The sequence below is a fragment of the Scyliorhinus torazame genome, chromosome 18, assembly GCF_047496885.1.
Source record: "Scyliorhinus torazame isolate Kashiwa2021f chromosome 18, sScyTor2.1, whole genome shotgun sequence".
In the NCBI taxonomy this organism is placed as follows: Eukaryota; Metazoa; Chordata; class Chondrichthyes; order Carcharhiniformes; family Scyliorhinidae; genus Scyliorhinus; species Scyliorhinus torazame.
This window is the reverse complement of record NC_092724.1, coordinates 133,608,255-133,633,665: the sequence shown is the minus strand read 5'-3', so window position 1 is coordinate 133,633,665 and position 25,411 is coordinate 133,608,255. Positions and strand designations below refer to the sequence as shown.

At 45.3% G+C, this 25,411-nt stretch overlaps 1 protein-coding gene across 1 annotated transcript in view; it reads right to left on the bottom strand.

Moving 5' to 3' along the window:
- fasn (fatty acid synthase) overlaps positions 1–25,411 on the bottom strand; it is a 118,581-nt gene that overhangs the window by 77,266 nt on the left and 15,904 nt on the right. Inside the window, exons 2-13 of the mRNA XM_072483409.1 lie at positions 16,189–16,334; positions 14,857–15,009; positions 12,643–12,816; positions 11,368–11,568; positions 10,996–11,118; positions 8,609–8,724; positions 7,622–7,756; positions 7,002–7,461; positions 5,531–5,718; positions 5,252–5,441; positions 3,334–3,428; positions 635–769 (exon numbers count right to left, since the gene is read on the bottom strand). Coding sequence (XP_072339510.1) covers positions 635–769; positions 3,334–3,428; positions 5,252–5,441; positions 5,531–5,718; positions 7,002–7,461; positions 7,622–7,756; positions 8,609–8,724; positions 10,996–11,118; positions 11,368–11,568; positions 12,643–12,816; positions 14,857–15,009; positions 16,189–16,315 — 2,097 coding nt within the window. The 5' untranslated portion in view covers positions 16,316–16,334. The remainder of the gene's footprint in view (positions 1–634; positions 770–3,333; positions 3,429–5,251; positions 5,442–5,530; positions 5,719–7,001; positions 7,462–7,621; positions 7,757–8,608; positions 8,725–10,995; positions 11,119–11,367; positions 11,569–12,642; positions 12,817–14,856; positions 15,010–16,188; positions 16,335–25,411) is intronic.

Below are 25,411 nucleotides of genomic sequence, written 5' to 3'. Positions count from 1 at the left end.
ACAAGTCAACTGGAAGTATTTACAGGAAAATGTCTGAAGAATAACTCAAAATACAATTTTGGAAGAACAATTTAATCTGACTTTATGGGCTAGAAATGCAACTCCATGGTGCCAGAGGTGCTATTTTATGTCCAAAATGGCACCCAAGCCACATGTGCACAACCAGCTTCCTTTATCCATGTCAGAAACAGTCATTAGGTAAGCAGCATATGAAAATAAGGGATCTAACACCTTTTTCTGCTCCCTTCGCAGCTAGGACAGTCAACGTTTCTGGGAAAACCAGCACTTAGCAACATGGAACAAAAAGAGAGTGGGCGCTCATCCCAAGCACTGCTCGCCCCAGTCTCTGGATTTCGGACCTCTACTCCCCACTGACCCACAGCCACCTAGCCAACCCCCCAGAAGCTCCCATGTCCCCATCAACAATACTGCAGATCTCATGATCGCCTCGGACCTCTTAGCCTGTGCCCCCACCATTCTGCTACCCGATTGCAGACTTGATCTATCCAAGTTTTATGTGGAGCACTATGGAAGGCCTTCTAAAAGTCTACAAATACCAGATCCACTGCATTGGCCTGGTCCATTCTTTATATGACATCATCAAAAGCATTATCCAACAAGATGGTAGCCATACCTTCTGCAGTGCGTTTAGAAGTGTTGGCGCAATGGCTGCCATGTAGTAAGAGTGGAATGCAACTCCTGCACTGCGAACTTCCTTTGCAAAGACGCCATCCTCCTTTAGCTTGGCTACAAATTTACTCACAGCTTCCTAAGATGGAAGCAAAAGAGAATCATATAATTTACTGCATAGTGGGAACCAATCAACAAATCCTGTCAGCAACTCTTCAACTGGGGATATAGTTTTTTTTTTTAAATACCAATAGATTGCCAATTCCAATCATTTTATATTCTCTTTTCAAATATTTATATAGTTCCTTTTTAAATTATATATAGCTGTTGCCTCAGTAGCCACACGTGGTATAAATTCTAGGATATAGTTTTTCTGGAGGGACAATCAGCAAAGTGTTTGTAAATGGCACACTTTCACCCAACGACACATCCCCCTCCCAAATGCCAATAGAAAACTCTGCCGAGGAACGGCACCATTTTTAAATTTTAAAAATATTCTTTGAAAGATGGCTTCGAAATGTTAATATATCTGAAAATGGATTTTTCACCAAATAAATTGAACCAGTGTCAATCCAGCACTCAAAAAGATCCAGCTAGAGTTGTGGAGACTACGGCCTGCAGATGAAAACAATGAGCAGAAACGCCCGAACAGGTATTTTGCGAGTGGGGCCTACTTTGAGCATGGTCGTCTTAAGATTAGCACAAATTTTTTTTTTTTTTTTTTAAGATATATCAATTGCGCTGAATGCAATTTGCATGTAGAATTTCACTCTTTTTCCCTTTTATACAGGTAATTTAAACAAAAAAAATATTAACATGCAAAATAGGAGTAGACCATTTGCCCCCTCAGACCTGGCCCCCCCCCACATTCAATAAGACCATGGCTGAGTTTGTGTTTCAAATTCCACATTCCAATCCACCCCGACAACCTTTACTTTCCTTACCTAACAAGAATCCATCAAAATATTCCGATGCCAGCGATGGTGGTTGTGCGTAGGTGGGTGGGAGTGGAGTTAGGGAGTGCTATGATTTGAATCCAATGAAAATGAAGGATCTGCGATATATTTACAAATCGCCTTGATGTACAACTTGAAGGGGACATTGGCACTCCATTGCCCTCGTCCTTCTATGTGTTAGAGGTCGCAGGTTAGAGGGTGCTGCTGAAGGAGCCTTGGGCGAATTGCGGCTGTGCATCTTGTAGATGGTGCACACTGCTACAATTGCGAACTGTGCATTGGTGTTGGGGGGGAAGTGAATGTTGGACTTTGAAGGGGGTGCAATCAAGTGGGCTGCTTTGTCCTGAATGATGTCAAGCTTCTTCAGTGTTATTGGAGTGGCACTCATTCAGGCAAGTTGAAAGTATTCCATCACATTCCTGATTTCTTCTATGGAAAACTGTAAGCCAAATAGCTCCTCTGGCTGAGTACTTGGAATTTCCGTTGAGGAAAGGGAGGGGCTGCATTACTCAGCAACACACTGGGTAAGCTCATCATGATTCTAAGGTAGTGTAATGGTTATGTCACTGGATTAGTAACATTTAGTGACCTGGACTAAATGATCCAGTGACAGGAGTTCAAACCCCACCACAAACATAGCTCGGCAATTGTGCATCCATTATAACCCTTGAAGTGAAGACAGGAGTTACAAAGGGGTTAGTAGTTTAGTGATTTTGGGGGGATAAAAATACAAAGTAGAAAAAGAAATACTGTAACCTAGCGACAGGGCTCCAATGACACAGAAACAGGGAAAGACTGAAATCAAGTTCTGAGTATATATGTCAGAGAGTGAAGACAGGAATTCTCAGCTCTCTAGTAAGAAATCCTGCAAGGTTGCTTCGAGGGTTTAGAGAATCCATGCACGTGTTCCACAGTTGAAGGAATAGTGAGTTCAGAGCACGGTTTTGGGAGTCTTAGTGAGAGGTACAAGTTGGATGAAAAGCATTTAGTGAATGCTCAGTAATCCACCGGAAGAAAACGGTTTGCAACTGGGTCATCCAAAGCAAGAAGCCTCGTTAGGATAGTGGTAAATATTCACTGGAACGGTGTGTGTGTAAGGGTATTGCCAGGATAAAAGGGATATAGTGAGTTTGAATCATTTTCTGCTCTTTGTATTGCAATCTTTCCAACCTTTTTCTGGTGTAATATAGTTCATTTTTCTTGTATAATAAATGCTTTATTCTTTCTATTAAAAACTCCTTTGAATTTGTTCAGTAATTTTCCTCTACAATTAAGTTAGGATCGATCAAGCCAGGTTTTCACCTTGGGATCTGAGCTGTCCAGTTCTATCAGCTGGGATCATAGCTATTAATTAAATAAATCTGGATTTAAAAAGGTAATTTCATTAATGGAGACCAAGACGGCAATTAAAAAAAAAAAAAAAAAAAATCAGGTTCACCAACGTCCTTTAGGAAAGGAAATCTGTGGTCTTTAACTGGCCTGGCCTACATGTAACTCCAGCAATGTGGTTGACTTTTCCTTGCCCTCTGAAAAGGCCTAGCAAGCCAGCCATTCAGGGAAGGGTAATAAATACTGACCGTACCAGTGATGTCCACATCACACAAATGAATTTTTAAAAGGAAAAAAAAAGTTTTTGACCCAGGATCGTTTTTACTTTGAATAGTTGGAACAGGCAACCTGGACTTTCAAAAATGCTCTCACATGTTGTGCAGGCTTCCTCATTCCCATCTATTGCTCGGTTTCTTACCTGTGGTCCAGAGATGGTGACAGTATCCTCTGCGTTGTGACAGGCTGGGACCACCCCTTCTGGACATTGCACTTTACATTCGCTCCATGTCAGCCCTAACAGACATTGGAACATAGTTACGTTTTAGTTACATTTCAAATTTCTATTCTTCCTTGCACTGCCAATGTTCACAGATCAGGAGCGGGTATTTCTTTATGCTAAACTCACGGATCATGTTCTGTGAACATTGGCAATGCAAGGAAGAATAGATGGCCAAATCCAGATGCAAGATTCCCCTGATCTGGCCCAACAATACGTTGGTACCTCGGCCTCCTCCACCTGATTTGTACAAAATGAATAATGCTCCTGGTCTGTAGCTGGTTCAAATCAATTACTTTCTGACTGATTCACAATGAGAAATGTTCAGATCAGGATTGGAATGTTTTCCATTTCAGACACCCAGTGAGTGCACCAACACTTCTAGGTAAGGTATAGCACTATTCATAGCAAAACACTCCCTCTTTTCTACCGTAACAGTACTCCAGCCCTACAATTCTCTGAAATGTCTGTACTCCTCCAAAGTTGATTTTTGAGCATCTCAGATTTTAAATGAATCCCTCTAACATTGGCAGCTATCCCTTCAGCTAAAAGCCAAAAGCTGCGGAATGCGTTGCAGAATCTTCCTTTAGGGCACTCCTTAAAACCTACATCTTTGACCAAGCATTGGGCCATCTTCCTAGTGTCTCCTTATGCTGCTAGGTGTCAATGGTTTATTGCTAAAGTTCCTGTGAAGTGTCCAGAGTCCGTTTACTATATTAAATGCACCATATAAACAAGTTGTCGTACTTCCAGTCTGACCTCAACATGCATCAATGCGATCATTTTCATGTTGTATGCCAGCTTTTATACAAGATCTTGAAGGGAGATTGACAATGGAGCACTAATAAGTGCCAAATTGGGAGTAGTTTTTTGTTCCAATGCTCTTGATTGAGACCATCCAAACTCATCAATACAAAGTCTCTCTGGCCAGCATAGGTTTCTTATTGCCTGGACTCGATTCAAAGTGTTGAAACTCATTTCAGACAGAATCCCAACAGACAGCACTGATGGAACTACATTTGGACTGTGCTTATTTCGGTCATAAAAATAAACATCAACACCATTTCGTCCTTAATCGTAAACATAAATTCTGCATGAGCAACAAAGTAGACTTGACTTCTTGCCGTTCATTTATTCGGACTGACTCCCAATCCGTCTCCTCTTGATACATTGCTGGAGTACAGTTACAGAGCTATAGGTCAGCAGGTGGTCATGTGTATCGCTTGGCACTTGCGTCAACAGGATTTTCACTTCAGATGGAATCATAGCCAAGCACGATGCTTTCCTGATCCAATTGCTATACTGTTTCAGCTATCTTCAGTGGACAGTGTTCAGGGACAAGAGCCCTGGCTAAGGGTGCCATCCCTAACTTAGGAGTGCTGAAGCCATTGGTATCAAAGAACAAAGAACAAAACAGCGCAGGAACAGGCCTTTTGGCCCTCCAAACCTGTTCCGGTCATGATACCCCCCTTGGCCAAAGCCCTCAGCACTTCCTAATGCTGTATCCCTCCATACTAATGCCGTATCCCTCCATACCCATCCTATCCATGGGTTTATTGAGATGCCTTTTGAATGCCGTTAATGTATCTGCTTCCACAACCTCCCCTGGCAACGTGTTCCAGGCACTCACCACCCTCGTGTAAATAAAACCTGCCTTGGCACATCTCCTCTAACCTTTGCCCCACGGACCTATCAATGCCCAATTTTAGATAACTGAATTAACAGTGATCAGCAAGAGACTTCTGTGGTCACCAGTTGTGCATTGGATAGGTTTGCTGAGCTATCAGGGGAATTCAATGATTTCACTTTTATGATCAGAAGTGTTCATCCAGTCACTTACCAACAGCTGCCATTGCCCCTGCTGGTAGTTTGGCCTCCTTGATGCATCGGCCTCTCCAGTAGGCTGCTAATATGACTTCCTCATGTGTCAGTGAATCATCAGCATAACCACAGGCCAGCTCACCCACTGAATGCCCAACAATACCATCTGGTTGAAGACCCATAGCCGTCAACATGTCTATTTGAGCGATCTGTAATTGAGAGCAGAATGAGAACAAAGTAAAGTCGACTCTCAGAATTTCTGAGTTTTTTTCCAATTTGTAACAAGAGTTTATCCTACCTGGATGGCAGCAAGGGCTACAAAGGCATGCACAGTATCATCAAACGTTGTATCTTCGGTGCTCACAAGGAGTTTGGATACTTTCAATCCGGTTGTTTTCAGTGCTTTGTCAGAACGCAGAATGGATTCACGAAATATGTCCAATTTCATCAGAGAGCGACCCATTCCAATCCACTGAGCTCCCATGCCTGGAGAACAGGATATCATCAGTAGAAACATCACCCTGCAGCATTCATTTGACATTAAAGAGTGTTCCTAGCTTCTGATTGGTACTTAGCACAAAAAAAGGTTCGAGGGTCCTCACTAATTCAGCAACCCAGCTTGATGTGTCACTTGCGGTCAATTATTAATAGATTTAACACTTGGGTAACATCACCATGCAATCAAATCATTCACATGAAGGTTTCTCTAATCAAGTGTAGAGTCCTTGGCGCACAAAAATAAAACACATTTCATAGAATTTACAGTGCAGAAGGAGGCTATTCGGCCCATCGAGTCTGCACCGGCTCTTGAAAAGTGCACCCTACCCAAGCCCACACCTCCACCCTATCCCCATAACCCAGTAACCCCATCCAAGGGCAATCAGGAGGAGCTTGAAAAAAAATGCTAGAGAGCCCCTTCACTGAAAGGACCCTTCATTTTCCACCGAGAAAACATGTAATTACAGACTATTTTTTTTTTTTTTTTTTATAAATTGTGCGAACCCGTGAAACAAATAGACCGTTGAATTGCACTTTTAATCATAGGGCGGGTTCTTCAGCAGCGACCGTCCAGCAACCGGAGAATTCCGCCCGAGGTCAATGGAGTTTTCCATTCTGCGCGGCTCGCACATGGGGTTCTTGCGGCGGGCAGGGCGGAGAATCCAGCCCATAGTCTCATCTAAACTACTAAATTAGACCTGGTGGGTGACAGAAAATGCTGGATAAACCCCGACAGGTCTGGCAGCATCTGCAGAGAGCGAAACGGTTAACGTTTTGAGTCCATGTGAACTGTACATCTTGTTTCTCGTTGCAAGGATGCTGCCAGACCTGTCGAGTTTATCCAGCATGGTTTTTTTTAAATTTCAGGATTTCCAGCAGCCATGGTATTGTCTCTAGTTTAGGTCCCATTGCTTCATGATGGCCCAGAGGATTAAGTAGTAATCCTGCATACAGTCCTCCCATGATCACTGCAGCTGCTCCAGTGCTAGAATTCTTATTCTTCTTGTCTGAGCTTAGTAATAATATTTTGAAATAATTTATTTTGCATGTTAACTACAAACCTGGTAAAAGGTCATTTCTACCAGAGAGCCCAAAGTGTACATTTTCATTATCCAAAGTCAAAATCCAAACACAATGCAAGGTCAAACAGGAATATAAATTGTGACAAGAGTCACAAGACATTGAAAAGTCTTTTGGTACTCTTGTCAATTCTAACAGCATCAACATTAACACTCAACTGAGCTTTTTTAAAAAAAAAAAAGAGTACCCACCTGAACAAATATACCAAAGCGACCTTCCAGAAGACTGCATTTGCTGTACTTCTTTAGCATCCATTTCACTCCCGACAAGGGTGTAACCTCGGTACGGCATTGAAGAAACAGGCACTGTAGAGATATCGTTTAGCAAGTTGGAAAAATTCACATCGTTGCCATGTTGCCTGCTTTGATCAATCAGGGTTTCAACAGCTTCAGGGGTACGGCCACACACTTGGACCAGGCGTGGAAAAGCCAGGGGCACCGGAGGGGGAGATCGTTTTAAGTTGGGCCGCAAGATGACATGAACATTGGAACCTCCAAATCCAAATGAATTAACTCCCACAACTCCACCTTTCACTGGGATAGGTTCAGTTACTACATGGATACATCCATTCTGCAGAGCTGGAACCGCAGGATTGGGAGTTTTGTAGTGAATGTTGGGGGCCCATAAACCATGCTCCAGTGACAGCACAACCTGACAAGGGAGAAAGGAAGGAAGACTTGCATTAAAGTTAATCTCAAAGTTTAAGAATCGTCTGATATTTATTCAGTTGGTTCACAATTTAGAAAAGCTCTTTTGGCTCCACGATATTGTGCAGTAGAGGTGGGTGGAAACAGAATAAAAAGTGACTTGCCTTTGCTAAAGCAGCCAATCCCGAGGCAGGCTCTGGGTGACCCATGTTGGATTTGGTCGATCCCAACAGTAAGGGCTTGCGATCAGATTGGCAGAAAGCGTTCACAATTCCATTCAATTCCTGTGGGTCACCAACCTACAGAAACAAAATTGAACTTTTTAACAGTCATATGCCCACATTCTGGCTCCTTCCATTTTAGCCTGCTGCTCCTTGAGCCCACCTACCCTTTGAACCTTGAAGACAAGTGATGGCAAGCCCAGCACCTGGCCTTCTTTATGCTGGCTGCTGAAGTTGAAGAAGTGCTGCATGAGATAAGTGTAATAAGGGTTGCCCTCTGCACCAGTCCACCATCCCATTGATCAGCATTGCAGCAAGCCTGCAAGAAGACACAGCCAGGTTTCAGGCTGCAGCTGAATGTGACTACACATGTTGGCTACTGGTGTCCTTACAGAGAGAAAAAAAGAAATCACACAGTTCTGCACCAGTTTCTCTAATCCAGACCCTGAACCGGTAGGTTCACCATCACTCCACTAATCTTTGCTGCTGGTGGGGTCAAGGTGCTTCTGAAACACTCCCACACATTTTTGCCCCCTTCATTTCAACTCCCTTTTACTTGTCCACACCCTGTTAAGTTTGACTCGCCGTCAAGATTCCCCAATAGTGATGTCGTACCAAAACCCAATGGAGCTTGTTCAAGGTATTCCAAATAATTATGTTAAGCACAGGCAGCTCTTAAAGGAAAGTAGTTCAAAAACAGACCCACAATGTAACTCTTGTCAAGTTGGAGCTTATTTATATATGTGCCAGCAGTGGGTGCTTCATCTGGCAATGACTTTGGGAGACTAGGTAGGTACTGAAGTGAATGGGGACCATTTTCTGGCCCTGACTAATTACCATACAAAAATTAGCAGAGCACCAAAGAAAGATGGGGTTACGCAGCCATGCAATTGGTGTTAAGCTCTACAAAAAGTACTTCAATAGACAGACCTTAGTTCCTGTGCCATGTGCTTCAATATATTCCACATCAGCTGGCGAGATACCCGCTTCCTCATACACCGCTGTCATTAACCTCTGCTGCATTTCTCCAGAGGGGTACGTTACACCTGTAGGCAGAAACCATAGTAACAAGACTCTCATTACAACAGGGTAAAACTGTTCGACAATTGTTGTTGTGGATAAACATCAAACGCTCTGCACCACTTCACATCCATTAAACGCTCAACAACATGATACGTTATAAATAGAACACACCTGTAAATCGTGGCTTGCAAATAAGAAAATGAAATCCAAGCTCCTGCCTTACAATACCAGGTGGCTTTGGTGAAGGAAAGGGAAATGACAAAGCTATCCTAATTCTCAGAAGTTGTTGGGACAGTGAGCTGAGAATGAGAATCTGTTGTTTACGCAGAAGAACAGAGGATGTCAGAAAAACTCAGGAGGTCGGCCAGCATCCATCAGGAGAGAAACGGCACGGTAGCATAGTGGTAAGCACTGTTGCTTCACAGCACCAGGGTCCCAGGTTTGATTCCCGCCTGGGTCACTGTCTGTGCGGAGTCTGCACATTCTTCCCATGTCCACGTGGGTTTCCTCCGGGTGCTCTGATTTCCTCCCACAGTCCAAAGATGCACAGATTAGGTGGATTGATCATGCTAAATTGCCCTTAGGTGTCCAAAAAGGATTAGGTGAGGTTACTGGGTTACAGGGATAGGGTGGAGATGTGGGCTTGGGTAGGGTGCCCTTTGCAAGGGGCGATGCAGACGTGATGGGCCGAATGGCCTCCTGTAAATTCTATGATGATTAAACATATTAAGTCCATACATTCTGACGAAGTGTCTATGGACTCGAAACGTTAACTCAGTTTCTCTTCTCTCCTGGTAGCAGGTTCCAGCACACCTGCTGAGTTTTTAAGTCCTTCGTTCTTGTTTCAGATTCCATTATTTGCACTCTTTTCCTTATTTTTCTGATCTTCATGTCCCTGTTTCCCAATGCACATAGGAAACTGGTCAAAAGCTCGCATGCAGTTGGATTTACGTCTCCTGGTGACCCTGGCAGCCAACGCATTTCCCACTTGTAAGCGGATAAAATGGTCAACAGTTTTGACGGACCCCATTGTTAATTTAATGTAATCCTCAAGGGCCCCCACCCATTATTTTCAGATGCTAATCTGTATTTTGCATCAAATATTTGTGCAGGAACAAATTTGGTCAAGGGATTCCTTGGGAAAACATTGGAGTGAATTTCAGTACTCTCAGGAGGTCACGGTTGAAAATTTCTCACTCCACAGTTTTACAGCAATTCATCAATAAAATAAATCACCAATTACATAGCAATTCAAGTCTATCTCATTTGGATTCAAGAGTCAGAAACATCAGTGCTCACAAAAGGAGAATCAAAATGACAATTCACAAGAGTTCTTGAATACAATTTACTTTGGGTCTGAATTTTTCAGCGTGGAAAGCAAATTGCATTCTCCCGTTTTTCAATCACAAGAATAGCCAAGCCTTGGACTTGTAGAATCCTGCTGCTCAATAGGGTGAACATGATGTGCCAACTACTATAGTTGGGCTTTTCATGAAAAAGAGCTCAACTGGGGCACAGTGGTTAGCATTGCTGCCCAAGGCGCCGAGGACCTGGGTTCAAATCCCGGCCCTGGGTCACTGTCCGTGTGGAGTTTGCACATTCTCCCAGTGTCTACGTGGGTTTCACCCCCACAACCCAAAGATGTGCAGGGTAGGTGGATTGGCCACTCTAAATTGCCCAATTGGAAAATAATTGGGTACTCTAAATTTATTAAAAACAGCTCAACTGCAACCTACTGAGCTGATATAGGAAAGGAAAGGTGTACATGACCTATTGTTAAATATACAAATTATCTGTTCAGTGAAAACAGGTACTTGACGAATAAAAAAGATATTCTAGTGGGAATTCTGACTCTGTTTTCATGAATGTGTTTACGTAGCTATGTGGAACACGCATAATGAGCTACTACATCACCACCTTACAAGGCTTCAGGAGATGATCCTCGCTCAGCTAATTAGATTTATTTTCCTATTATTGTTGGAAGGGCTTTGTAATCCTTTAGCGTCATGCAGGTAAGCTTCCTGTCCCCCTTCACCCACTGTCCAGTTAGAAAAATGCTTTATTATCTGCTACAGCACAGATCAAGAAAGCTGGAGACTCATCTACCCTCAAGAAAGGTTCTTTTCACCGTACATTTACCAAGAGCAATTCTCTAAGCTTTTCTAAAAAAAAATGGAGATTTATTTCAATGCAAAGGTTTAGAGGACTGAGATGGTTTGAGCACACAATGTGACCAATTTAAACTTTAGGTCAAACCAATTGATTACATGAGAAAATGTCAAACTCTATCACACCTTGTTCTTTATAACCATCAGTGTTGCTTCCTGCGTTAACTACTGTAGCGTAAACCCGTTTGGCTGCTGATCTTTTGGTCAAAAGAACGACTACAGCTGCTTCAGAACGACAGTATCCATTACCTGAAAATACAAACAAATACAACATGATTTTTGGGAATCACCAGTTGAGATATCTACAACCGTCCCATTTCAGCTCCCCGCAATATGCAGAAAACAGCAATCGCAACTTAAATATTCCAGTGAAATATCAATGAATTGCTTTATCCATGCAGAAAACACTTAAAATATATTTAAAATGCTAACAGTTTGTAAAGTATTCCTCAAGCAAAAAAAGCTCACGGAAATATTCCAATGTTTTCACTTCCCTACCTGAAGCATCGAAGGATTTGCATGATCCATCCGGACTGAGCATACCCAGTTTCATAAACTGTACTGATGTATTGGGTTTTAGCAGGAGGTTGACTCCCCCGACAAGGGCAGAATCACATTGGCCATGCCGAATTGCCTGGAAGGCATTTTCCAGGGCCAGCAAGCTGGATGAGCAGGCAGTATCAATGGAACTGCTGGGACCTAGAATTCAGATTAAAAAGCAAGTTATTTGCAGGGGTCGTTCAACATATCTGTGAGGTGATTCTACACATCATCACGGCATGGGACAAGCTTGATGGATTGGCTGGTCATTTCCTGGCAGTTAATTCTGTGCTTTTTATATTCTTTTGTCTTCACCTCTCTCAATCTCTCCGCTGTAACTTATTGCAAACGTACCCAGGACCGCGAAGGACTATGGGTGGAATTTTCCAGCCAAAACTCCATTATCGGAAAATCCAAAGGGGGGGGTGTGTCCTGGTGGAGGAATGCAGTCTGGGAAATCTCGGTCCTTACCTAAACCGCCTTTAACTGACCCATTTTTACTTTCAACTCGGGTCGGAAGGTGTGCGGGCGGCCAAACTGACCCAAGGAGGTGGATTGCAATGTTAAATGAGATAGCAAAGATGTAGGCCGTGTTGTCATTCATCTTTTTAACTTTAACTGCTGCCAGTTGGGTTTCTGCACAGTACTGGAAAACGCTGCAGCTTCACGGAGTCGAGGGCTTGGGGGGGGGGGATTCAGGAGGACATCTAGGTTCCCGACTGAGAAGCCCCTTTGATTGGCCCTTTTCCAACACCTCCCACGAGGCCTTCGATCCCACCACACTGCCTCACCCAAAAAAAAAAAACACAAACTGGCCTCTGATATATGACCCATCCAAGTGCCCAACCACAAAGATCCCCAATTATCATTCAACACAAGGCCTCTGGTCTAACCCCTGGGGTGGATGACAATCTGATCACCCCCACTCCCCCAACCATCTCTGTGGTCTTCACTGACCGGCTCCCTCCCAACTGGAGGTCCAGTCGGTCAAGGCAGGAAGCCAAATTGTAATTTCAGGAACACAATTTGCCGCTCAAGCTCACTGGATGTCAGGTCAGTAAAAATGTGGTTCAATACAATCGCAAGTTTCCAATGATAAGAAGCAATCTCTAATAAAACCTGCTTATTTGCATAACCATCTAAGATACTGTGCACGAGTGGGAGTGAAACAACGATAAAATAATTCACACCAAATAAGAACAGGACAGTAAATGTTAATTGAAGCTTTTTCACCTTTCAAGTCAAAAAAGTACGATAGCCTGTTTGCAAACATGGCGTGTTGACAGCCAGTCATGCTGTAACCTAGCAACTCTTCTGGGTCTCTGCTGAAAGCTTCGGCTGCCTCAGAGCCACTCACACCAATCCAAACTCCAGTGTTGGTGCCACGCAGAGCAGCAGGATTTATCCCTGGAGAACAGACAAAATAAAGTCAGAAAAATGGTCCGATTCAAAACGAAGACAGCAAGCGTACATAAAACTTTCCTAGCTCCTGCAGACCCAGTGTGGGACACCATCAAAAATACAATGTACCAGGTTAAACTGTCGGCAGTATACCCCAGGCCAGAATGATGAAGCACCTTTTGGATAGGCTAGTTTCAGAGAGAGAGAGTGAGAGAAGTTACTGTTAAGAGAGAGTGCGACAATTAAGTTCCCTGTGTCTATGTCTCTATGAAGGTGTATCGCATTAGAATGCAATTGTTTCATGTAATTGCCACATGTTTGGCAACAATTGGGGATGGTCTTAATGGAACAGCAGGCAGCCAAATCAAGTGGCACGAGGAGTGAAGGACGCAGGGGGTAAAACTTGTTAATCACCTGGCTGCAGAAAATGAAAATTTGAAAACTGAAACGCCTGAAAAAAGAAACTGTTTCTAAAAAAAAAACACTTGATCATTTCCTAATACGTGGACATTTGGAGAACAGAAGCCATTGCGACAGACTTGGATTGCTCAGATTTAAACCCTGCCGATACAACCCACAACGGGTGCTCACAGGACCAGGGGATTCCACCAGCGAGATCGGCTGGAAAATTCCAGCCACTATCAGGAATATGGAGGTGAATAAAGGAACCGATAGCCATACTGCAACAGGTGACAGTTAACTCGATATTAGAGGCCCCTGCAAACAAAAGACACCGCCTCAAAATAATATTGTCCAAGTCTACAGGTCAAAGTTTAAGGTCAAAGGCACCTTCTTGGTGATATTTTCAAGAGGACAATCGGGTCTGAATTTTGCGATTTTTCCTCAAATTTCACTGTTGACATGCTGCTAAACTGGCTGGAAGTCAGGGTGTGGTACAATTAGCCGGATCACCTCATTCTTCGCGCTAGTTTGAAAGTGAACAAGCCTGCCTCAGTCAAGGCAACTCCGGACCTCTCGGCAAGAGTCAAAGAAACCAGCACATTGGACTATGAGTTCTATTAGACCATTTAAAACAATCTGCAGGAGACTGTCGATGACACAAAGCGATGAATTATTAACTGTGAGGATACTGATAGACCTCACAAGGATGACAGAACGTGTGGACAAGTGACAGATGAAATTTAGTGCAGAGAAGTGAAATTTAGAAAGAATGAGACAACTAGTAAATTGCGCAAATGTAAAAGGGGATATAGGAACAGGGAGACCTGGGGGTAAAATGCCATTGCGGGTGGCAGGGTATGTTGAGAAAGTGGTTAAACAGGCAAACGTGATCCTTTGCTTTATAAATAGAAACAGAGTGCCAAAGCAAGGAAATGACGACAAACCTTTATAAAACACTGGTTCTGCCTCAATTGGAGTATTGTGGGCAGCACTTTAGGAAAGACTTGTTGGGTTTACAAAGTGCACAGAAAGGAGTTACAAGAATGAAGGCCTGCTTCCCTGGAACGAACAAGGATAGTTTGGAGAAGCTGGCACTGCTTCGTGAGAAACAAGGAGGTTAAAAGGAGATTCGATAGAAGTGTTCAAAACGATGTGGGATCTAGACGGAGTAGATAAGGAGAGGAACTGTTCCAACAGCGGATGGTTCAGAACAGAGAATACCAACTGAAGGCGAATTTCAAAAGAAGCAACCGGCAACATAAGGAAAACTTTCCCCTGTGGCAAGTGGTTAGGATCTAGAATGTACTATTGGAGTGTAGTGGAGGCAGATTCAATTGTGTCTTTCAAAAGGGAATAGGATAAGTAACTGAGAAAGAATTGCAGGGCTATGCGAGGAAAGATCATGAGAGTTCTTACAGCAAGCTTCACCAACAAGATGGGCTGAATGGCCTCCTTCTATAATTCTAGGTGAAGCCAGCTATTCATTCTGGAATACAGAATGCAGGTGAATATTCAGAGCTCCCAAAGCTTTATTCTGTTTTAATATTGGAGCAGCGCCTATGCTAAATTACTGGTCACTGAAACAAGGTGCTTTAACGGAGTACATTTTGCGACCCCAGAAAATATTTTCCACAACGTGCACACCTCCATCTACAATAGCTTCGTATGCGACTTCCAATATGATCCGGAGCTGTGGGTCCATTGTGTGCGCTTGCTTGGGGTGGACACCAAAGAAGGAGGCATCAAACTTGCTGATATCTTTCAGTTTCCCACTTCTGTGAGGGAGCCCATATAATCCTGGGAGGAAAATAAAAATCAAGGCAAGTGTTAATTCCTTAACCCTTTTAGATGAAACAACACAAAAAGAGAAATGCACACTTGCTCCTGAATCTGTGCTCCGTTGTGGGGCTGGAGTGGGTGGGGTAAAAGGTGCCAAGTGAAGGCTAGGCACCTATAGAAGGGAGGGAGGTGAAACCAGGTTACAGCTACAGCAGAGAGTCAGGAATAGATTGTTCAGCCTAGATACTGAGAAGACAATGGTGCACAGGGAGATGGCAAAAATGGGGAGAACGTAGGACAGTGCAAATTTACACAGCATTAATATTTCCATTTGCATCAGCCTTAATGCATCTAAAGATTTAACACACAAGTGCACCAACTGTCATTATGTAGACAAATGTGATACCATTCTGCTTCAACAATTAAAAGAATAGATTTAGGGAGCTGCAGTGGGCAGGACACTGGAAGAACTCTCGGCGCTATTTCCTTTTACAGCAGGTAATCTTCAGTGTCTATCAGAACCATCAGAGCCTCTAATTAGGACACTTGGTTTGAGGTCTCATTCAAAAAATAAAAACATTTGTACTGTGATTGTCGCATTGTTGGAAGCAGCAACAGTACAAAATTAAAGGGCTGAATTGTTGCTTAAAGGAAACCGAGTGAAACTCCTTTTTCCACAAAATATAATTACTTCATTCCAAAAGACAGGTTGAGCCCCTTACTCTGGATTTACACTACAATGTAATATAGCTGGCGAGGAGCTAAACCATTTTGCACGGACATTATGGTTAGTTGGAGAAGGTTCTCTCATCTCAGTACAGTAAAATGAATTACTGTGGTCCCCTGGAGTGAACAATTATTATTTTTACTTAAAAACAGGGAATGCGTTCTGTGGCAAAAAGGATGGAATAACCTTCCCCCTCGGCTAAACCTCAAAACATCATTTCATACATTTCTCCAGGGCCTCAGACCTATAGCTCTGCTTCCACTAAAGGTTTGCACTTAATTTGGGGTAAATAGTAACAAACCGTTAACAATGCATTTATTAGTTTTGGTCTAACAAGGAAACTGCACAAAGAAGGCTCACACCAGGTAATGCGGAGGTTTCTTCACTTGATCTTTCCCCAAGACCTTTTCAATTATACTAATTAATCACGGAAATGAAGAGCAAACAATTGCGACTCTCTCAATACCCACCTGGCTTCCACCGTCTACCATCATCTGTTACCATGTCAATGCCGTTGACGAGATTATGCCAAAATTCCTCCAGGTTGTCCGACTCTGGAAGTCTTCCTGCAATTCCTGCTATCACAATATCTTCCATTTTTGGTTCTCCTCAGAGGCTGCAACACAAAGAAACAAAACCCATGAGAACTTGCATTTCAATAGTGCCTTTATTGACCTCGGAATGGTTCCAAAGCGCTTTACAGGTAATGATACCAAGAGTAGTACGCTGGTAATAGTGGGAATGTCAGCCAATTAGCACACCACAAGATCCTAAGAGCCATCATCAAACAATTGACCAATGATCTGTTTTAGGTGTTGCAATTTTTATTATTTTTTTTTAAATGTATTCTTTGATGGGATGTGGGCGGCACTGGCAAGGCCAGCATTTGCTGCACACCCCTAATTGCCCTTGATTTGAGTGGCTGGCTATTTCAGAGGGCAGTTCAGAGTGAATCACGTTACTGTGGGTCTGAATCGTTTAGAATTTACAGTGCAGAAGGCCATTCAGCCCATTGAAACCGGCCCTTGGAAAGAGCACCCTACTTAAGCTCACACCTCCACCCTAGCCCACTAACCCAGCATCCCACCTAACCTTTTGGACATTAAGGGCAATATATAATGGCCAATCCACCTAACCTGCACATCTTTGGACTGTGGGAGGAAACTGGAGCACCCGGAGGAAACCCATGCAGACATGGGGAGAGCGTCCGCAGACAGTAACCCAAGTCGGGAATCGAACGTGGGACCCTGGTGCTGTCAAGCAATGCTAACCACTGTGCTACCATGCCGCCCATAAGTCACGTGTAGGCCAGACACAGCTAGGAGAGAAGCTTTCCTCCCCGAAGGGGCATTTGAGAACCAGATGGGTTTTCCTGACAATCAATGATAGTTACCATGGTCACTATTATTGAGACTAGCTTTTCAATTGCAGATTTGGGGGAATTGAATTGAATTTCCACCGGCTGCGGTAGGGGAATTTGAATCCAAATCCCCAGAATATTAGCCTGGGTCTCTGGATTACTAGCCCAGTAACTTTAATGCTACATCACTATCTCCCCCAATAGCCTTCTCAAAGCACAAGCTCAAACTCACCAGGATCCTATGTTGTACTTGCTTCCCAGCTACAGACAGTACTCTAAAGGCAAGTTCAACCTGCAGATTGACCACACAGGTGTAAGGTGGGCACTCGAGCTTTGCAGGTTGCTGCTACTTTCTCTCTTGCCCACCCCCCCGGCCTGAATCAAGGCCGCCCCCCCCCCCCCCAACCGGCCTGAATCAAGGCCGCCCCCCCACGTGCCTGCATCAAGGTATGCGCAGTAAACCAGGGCAGAGAACAGCCCAAGGGGAAATAAATTCCAATTACTGAACAACTTTCAATAGAGAGCGACAGCACATTGAACATTTGGAGAATCACGGGATGGCATGCATGCTTGCTGCCCAGCAGAGACATCAGCCAAACGGCAAACACTTCAAAAAACGAATGACCAAAGGTTTCATCTCTTCAATATCACAAATAAATCACTTGCAATCCAATTCAAGAGGAATTTCAGACAGAGAATCTGTTGAATCATCACATTGCTCGCATTAAAGCCAAAGCATAATTCAATTATAGATGTCGTATAAAACCATGATAGTAATCAGACATTAATGTCCTCAAAGGAAATTGTTTAATAGTGCTGTTTAAGCATAAACTGAAGCCAAGTCATTGAGGCACCTTGTGACAGACATGGCTGGTTTACGTAAGAGGAGTAATTGTCCAATCCCTCAGGCTGTAGCTGCTCTGCACGGTAAGGTTATGATTCCTTCAATCTCATACAGGAAATACTGTAACAGGATCATCTTATGTCACCACGCAGAAAAACACCAGAGTCAGCTCTCCATAAATAAACACGCAGTTGATGCACCTTCTACACGGAATACCACAGGCGTGAGCTGATCCACAATCCTGAACACGACCAACAAATTATCAAGGGCATCAGGAGGCTTCTCCTCAAATAGGACAGTTTTTTTTTACAAATAAAGTATTTTTTTTTGCAAAAAAAAAAAAAAAGACAGCTGAAGGTTTCTGAGCTACACGGTTTCTCATATCCTATTAAGATTTTTTTTACAACGGAACACATTCTTTTCTCTACGTCTCCACTTGGCTTTTCAGTACATCTGCCCGTCTGTGCTCAGATGCCAACGTCGGGATTGAAAGGCAAAGAAGGGGCTGCAAGGGTAAACTTCCTGTTCTTAAAACGGCGCCAAACGATCCTTGCATTTACATTATCAAGCTGAATGATGGTATATCTGCAGGTTTGTCTGCTCATTCATTACTTATTATCCTGTTGAACCCCAAACTGCATAAATTGCTCGAAGAGTGCTCATGTTCTCTGCGACATCATCTGCCTCCAGTCCTAATATGAAATTAGACATTAATGTCCTCAAAAGGAAAGAGTTTTATTGTAGTGCTGTTTTTTTTCGTTTAATAATTTTTATTAAAGGTTTTCATAAAATATCAATAACAAAATGAGAAAGAAAAAAGAACCCAACAGGGTTAAGTACAAAACACAATCTAAAAAACAACCCCTCCCCCCCGTACCTAAATAATAAATTAACATTAACACCCCGACTTAAGACAACAGGTGTATACACCCCCTCAGACCCTTCCAGTGTAAATAACATAAACAAAAATAAAGTAAACCCCCCCCCCCCCCCCCCCCCCCCGAGCTGCTGCTGCCATTGACCAATGTCTATCGTTCTGCAAGAAAGTCTAAGAACTGTTGCCACCGCCTAAAGAACCCTTGTACCAACGCGAATTTCACCCTCTCCAATTTAATGAACCCCGCCATATCGCGATCCAGGATTCCACGCTTGGGGGCCTCGCATCTTTCCACTGAAGGAGAATCCTTCGCCGGGCTACCAGGGACGCAAAGGCCAGAATTCCGGCCTCTTTCGCCTCCTGCACTCCTGGCTCCTCTGCCACCCCAAATATTGCGAGCCCCCAGCCCGGTTTGACCCTGGATCCTACCACCCTCGACACCGTCCTCGCTACGCCCTTCCAAAATTCCTCCAGCGCTGGGCATGCCCAGAACATATGGGTGTGATTTGCTGGGCTCCCTGAGCACCTAACACACCTGTCCTCACCCCCAAAGAACCTGCTCATCCTTGTCCCGGTCATATGCCCTGTGCAGCACCTTAAACTGTATGAGGCTGAGCCTCGCGCATGAAGAGGAAGAGTTCACCCTCCCTAGGGCATCTGCCCACGTCCCCTCTTCGATCTCCTCCTCTCTTCCCCCCCACCCTCCTCCTCTCTTCCCCCCCCCCCCCTCTCCTCCTCCTCTCTTCCCCCCCCCCCCCCTCTCCTCCTCCTCCTCCTCTCTTCCCCCCCCCCCCTCCGAGAGCACCCTGTCCTGTACTGGGTGTGGCAGTAGCCGTGGGAATTCCACCACCTGCCGTCTGGCAAACGCCCTTACCTGTAAGTACCTGAAGGTGTTCCCCGGGGGGAGCCCGTACTTCTCCTCCAGCTCACCCAAGCTCGCAAACTTCCCGTCCACAAACAGGTCTCCCAACTTACGTATCCCTGCCCTGTGCCACCCCGAAAACCCTCCACCTGTTCTTCCTGGGGCGAACCGGTGGTTCCCCCGTAATGGGGTCCACGCCGAGGCCCTAACTTCCCCCCTATGCCGCCTCCACTGCCCCCAAATTTTGAGGGCCGCCACCACCACCGGGCTCGTGGTATACCTCCTTGGAGGGAGCGGCAGCGGCGCCGTTGCCAGCACCCCCAGACTCGTACCCACACAGGACGCCGTCTCCAGCCTCCTCCATGCAGCCCCCTCCCCCTCCATCACCCACTTGCGCACCATCGTCGCATTGGCGGCCCAGCAGTACCCACAGAGGTTAGGCAGCGCCAGCCCCCCCTCCCTATCTCTACTCCGCTCCAGGAACACCCTTCTCACCCTCGGAGTCCACACAAACCCCATTATACTCCTGTTAACCATTGTAGTGCTGTTTAAGCGTAAAATTGAAGCATCGCAATACAAACATGCAAAAAATGATTTACACCATTACACAACAGGGCAGATGCAGCAGGAGTGATTTCATTTGTGTTGCGTTTCCTCCCCCACCTTTCCGGTCCCTTGACTCTTCCTTGTGTACATCTTTCCATCACCCACCATTGGCACAAAGGGTGACAGCCGCCTCAGCAACTCACTGGAACCCCCTCCCTAATCCTCTCTCATTTGCCGTTTGTGGAGCCCTCGCTGAGCACAATTTAACTGCCACATCCGTCAAAATGACAATAGCGACTGCATTTCAAATAATTTATTGCATGGAAATTCTTAATTTCTCAGGATTTTCAAATGGACACACAAACAGGGTCATGGGTTTTCATGTCACACAGTAGAACAGAAAAAAATGTTTTCATCTTATTTTACACACAACAGCTGTAAACCAGGGAATGAAAGGGAGGGAGGAACCTGGGGGAAATTACAATCACCAAGAAGCTGTACTGTGAAAATTGTTGGGACTGGAGGCTCACAAGTCACCAGGCCCTGATGGACTTCAACCTAGGGTCTTAAAAGAAGTGGCTGCGAACTAGCTGATGTATTGGTTTTAATTTTCCAAATTTCTCTAGATTCAGGGAAGGTTCCATTACATTGGTTAGCAGATCGAACTCCTGCATTCAAAGAGGGAGGAGATAGCTAGGAGATGAGTGGTTGCACACAAGGTGGCTCCCACTTGGGGTTTACCCAGTTAATGGGCGAAGTTTTGGGAAAAAGGTGGAGTGACTGAAGTTTGTTGGTTCCTCCTCTGGTGTGGGAAGTCTACAGGATACAACACGGGGCGGAAGTCGAATAAAGGCCCCTCAGCAGACTCAGAACGCCCTCACGGTGGAGTGGAAGAGAAAGTGGCAGAGCTCTCCGCGCAGTTGCAGCCCTCGGTGTCGTTGATGCCCTCCCAATGGACAGCGGAGAGTTAGTGGAATTCCTTACAGGGGAATTCTAGAAGCAAAAGACTGGCAATGTTGGAAAACCTGTCCAAAGCGATGGAGGTGGTGATGGCACCCATTCGCGTGACCTTGGATAGGGTGGAGTAGCAGTTGGAATCACCGGACTCAACAATTCGGGAGGTGGAGGTGGTCTCAGACCACAGTGATCGGATTGCCTCTTTGGAAGCAGAAGCGGCGTTGCTGGTGGCTCAAAAGATACTGAAGGCCAAGGTGGACCAGGAGAACCGGCCAGAAGCGGAGGATTGTTGGGCTACTGGAGGGCATTGAAGGTACGAACGCCACAGAATACGTGGCGCCTCCCAAGGTGGACCAAGCCCACTGGTTGCTACCACAAAAGGCCCAGGCCTGTCTCCATAGGTATCTGGACAAGGAGCAGATTTTAATGTGGCCCAAGGCCACCTCTAGAGTAGATGGGAGAGCCACCCCATCCAAATTTATTTTACAAGATATCAGGGCAGAACTGGCAAACGACGAGTTGGATTCAGCAAGGTCAAGGGGGTGCTCTACAAGAGCACGGTGCAGTTCGGAGTGGTGACCCCGGCTCGTTTGTGGGTCACGTTAAAGGACAGAGACCATTATTTTAATACGTCAGTGGAGGCAAATGCTTGTTAACGGGGAGTAAAGTGGGGGAAAAAAAAGAGGGCTGCATCTGGTTACTATTGGGGGGGGGGGGGGGGTGGAGAGAGAGAGAGAGATGGAGAAGAGAGCTGTGTGGATTGGCTATCTGATGTTCGATGGGGGGGGGGGGGGGGGGGGTGGAGAAATGGAGGAGGTAGCGTGCTGGTGCTGAAGGTGTCTTTGTTTATGGTGTGAGGGTGGTGACAGTGGCCATTTTGGGTGGGCCTGGAAGCAGGGTAGGTTTGGGCCCAGTTAGATTTCCTCACGGGTAGGATATGGCTCTAAGTAGAGGGTCCAGAGACCCCTAGCTAGGATGGATTATATGGCAAGTGAGGGGGTTAAATGGTCCAGTTAAAAGGTTTTCCCATTTGAAGAGTTTGAAGGCGAATGTCGTCTTCTTGTAGGAGAAGAATGATCAGAAGGGATGGATGAGGCAGGTGGTGGTTTTAGTGAACATATATGCACCGAATTGGGACGACACAGACTTCATAAAGAAAGTGTTGGCGGACATCCCGGAGCTACATGCGCCATGACTTCGGGGACGGTGAAGGAGCTGGCAGTGTACAGGAAGCAGGTGGGGTGGATCCGTGGAGGTTTCAACCCCCGAGGGTGAGGGAGTTTTTTTTCTTCTCGTACCTGCACCGGGTCTACTTCCGAATAGCTTTTCTTCTTGCGGTGGGAAATTGTTACCCACTGGGGGTGTGGGAACTGGGTAATCAGCGATTGTAATATCGGACCATGCCCCACACTATGTGGATATATGGCTGTAGGCCGGCTGAGCCGCCCGCCACCCCGGACACTCCTTACAAATAAGGGGTTGGGTTTTCTTAAAGGGTAGCCTCAGCCACCGGGAGCTATGTAGGTTTTCACAAGGATGGGAAGATTTCACCGTCCATGTTCTGGGCAGCATGAAGGCAATGGTCAGGGGGAGATCATTCATACAAGGCCCACAGGGATACGGGTTGGAGGGGTGGAATGTCAGTGGCTCACCAGTTGAGGCGGCATGTGGCCGTGTGGGATATAGCCCCAAGGACCGTTTGGGGGGGGGGGGGGGGGGGGATGGCTCCATGGCATCAATCTCTCTGATCCTGAAAGACGACAAAGATCCTGTGGAGTATGGATCTTACAGGCCTTTCTCATTGTTGAATACCAATGCACAGGTATCAGCTAAGGTGCTGGCAACGCGTCTGGAGGGGTGATTGCCAGAGGTGATTTCGGAGGATCAGACAGGGTTTGTCAAGGGTCGACAGTTGTCGGCCAGCATCAAGAGACTTTATAAATGTGTTCCTGTCACCCTCCTTGGAGAATGCCCCAGAGGTAATCATCTCCATGGACGCAGAGAAGGCATTTGACCTGATGGAGTGGAGGCATCTCCGAGACTTTGGGGAGATTTAGGTTTGGCCCAACATTTATCTCCTGGGCGAGACTGCTGTATACTGCTCCCCCACGGCTAGTGTCCCGACCAACATGGAGTTCAGGATACTTACGATTGTATCGGGGCACAAGGCAAGGATGCCCGATATCCCCATTGCTGTTTGGCTGGCGATTGGCCATCATGCTTAAGAGCATCAGGTGGGCGAGGGGTATAAAGAGAGCAAGGAACACCAGTGTCCCTTTATGCAGACAATCTGTTGTTATACGTTTCAGATTCTCTCTGTAGTATGGATAGGAAATTGGGGCTGTTGAGGAAGTTAGAGTCCTTCTGGGGGGGGGGGAAAAAGGGAAAAGAGAGAGAGAGAGAGAGAGAGAGAGAGAGAGAGAGAGAGAGAGAGAGAGAGAGAGAGAGAGAGAGAGAGAGAGAGAGAGACTTGGAGGTAGGACACCCTCCCGTTGTCCTTGGCAGACAAAGTGAAGGCGGTTAAAATTAGCAGTCTACCAAGGTTCTTGTTTGTGGCCCAGTGCCTTCTGATCTTCCTCCCCAAATCTTTTTTCATTGGAGCTGATAAGTTAATCTTTATCTGGGCGGGTAAGACTCCCAGGATTCGAAGAGCCTTTCTGCAGAGGGGGCGGCAATCGAGAGGGCTGCACAACCGAATCCGATGATTTATTAGTGGGTGACAAACATCGAGAAAACGCAAGGGTGGACGAAGAAGCTCGAATCAATTTAGGCCGCATGTTAAATTGGGGGCAATGTCATTACTGTCACCAATTTGTGAGAACCATAGATTTGTGCCGTCAGACATGGATGCAATGTACAGGACTTGGAAGAGGGAAGGGGGTCGAGATGTTCAGGGATATGTATGTGGAGGGTAGATTTGCTGGACTGGAGGAGATAGTGGGGAAATTTCAACTCGAGGGGGGAATTTGTTTAGATATGTGCAGGTGCAAAACTTTGTTTGTAAGGAATAATCTTCGTTCCCTCAGCTACCAGGACCTACACTTATGGTGAGGGTGCTATCTCCAGATGAGATAAGGGAAGGTATCCAATATATATGGGTGCTTGTTGGGAGACAGGGAAAGCACCATTAGGGGAAGTGGGAGGAGGCATTGGGCTGGAGGGAGGATGTGGAGTAAGATTTTGCACAGGGTGAATTCCACCACTTCTTGGGCCAGGCTGAGCCTGATACAGTTCATAGGGTGCATTTGACTAGAGCTCGTCCGAGTGGGTTCTTCCCAGAATAGAGGACAGGTTATTTGGGGAGGCAACCATTCACATATATTCTGGTCCTGCCCAAAGTTGTTTTGAGTCTCGACTTTTTAGACTACGTCAAAGATCATGGGGGTCAGCCTGAAGCTGTGCCCATTGGTGGTGATCTTTGGGGTATTGGATTGGCCACTGCTCCTGGAGGGGAGGAAGGCTGATGTCCTGGCCTTCGCCTCTCTGATAGCAGGCCTGGAGGGGAGTCCTGCTTCGATGGAGGTTGTCGGCGCAACCCAAGGCCTCGAGATGGTTGGAGGACCTGTCAAAGTTTCTGAGACTGGAAAAGATTAAGTATGTCATTAGAGGGTTGGAGGAAGGCAGTCCATGTGAATGCCATCCATCACCTTCTTTAAAAGGACTTGTTCGTGGCCAGCAACTAGGGGGAGTTGGAGTTAAGTTTAGTTTGTTTTAAAAAAAAAAAAAGTTTTTGCATTCTATTGGACTTTTTTTTTTTTTTTTTTAAATCTGAAAGGAGGGAGACAGAAAGCAGGAGTCAGTTAGTTTCAAATATTTCAATGAGAAAATGTTAGACGCTATGATCAAAGACGTTATAGCAGGGTGCTCAGAGAAATTCACGGTAATCAGGCAGAGTCAACATGGTTTCATGAAAGGGAAATCATGTTTAACATATTTATTGGAGCCCTTTGAAGTAATATATGCTGAGGATAAAAGGGAACTAGCGGATGAATTGTATTTAGATTTTCAGGAAACATTTGATACGGTGAAAAATAAAAGTTCATAGTGTAGTGGATAGCATATTGAAATGAAATGACGACAAGAGTAGGCATAAATGGGTCTCTTTCTGGTTGGCAAGATGCAATGAATGGTGCGCCGGGGATCAGTGCTAGGGTCTCAACCTTTTACAATTTATTTAAATTACTTAGAGATGAACGGACTGAAGCTGTGCTTGCTAAATTTTCTTATGACACAAAGATAGGTAGGAT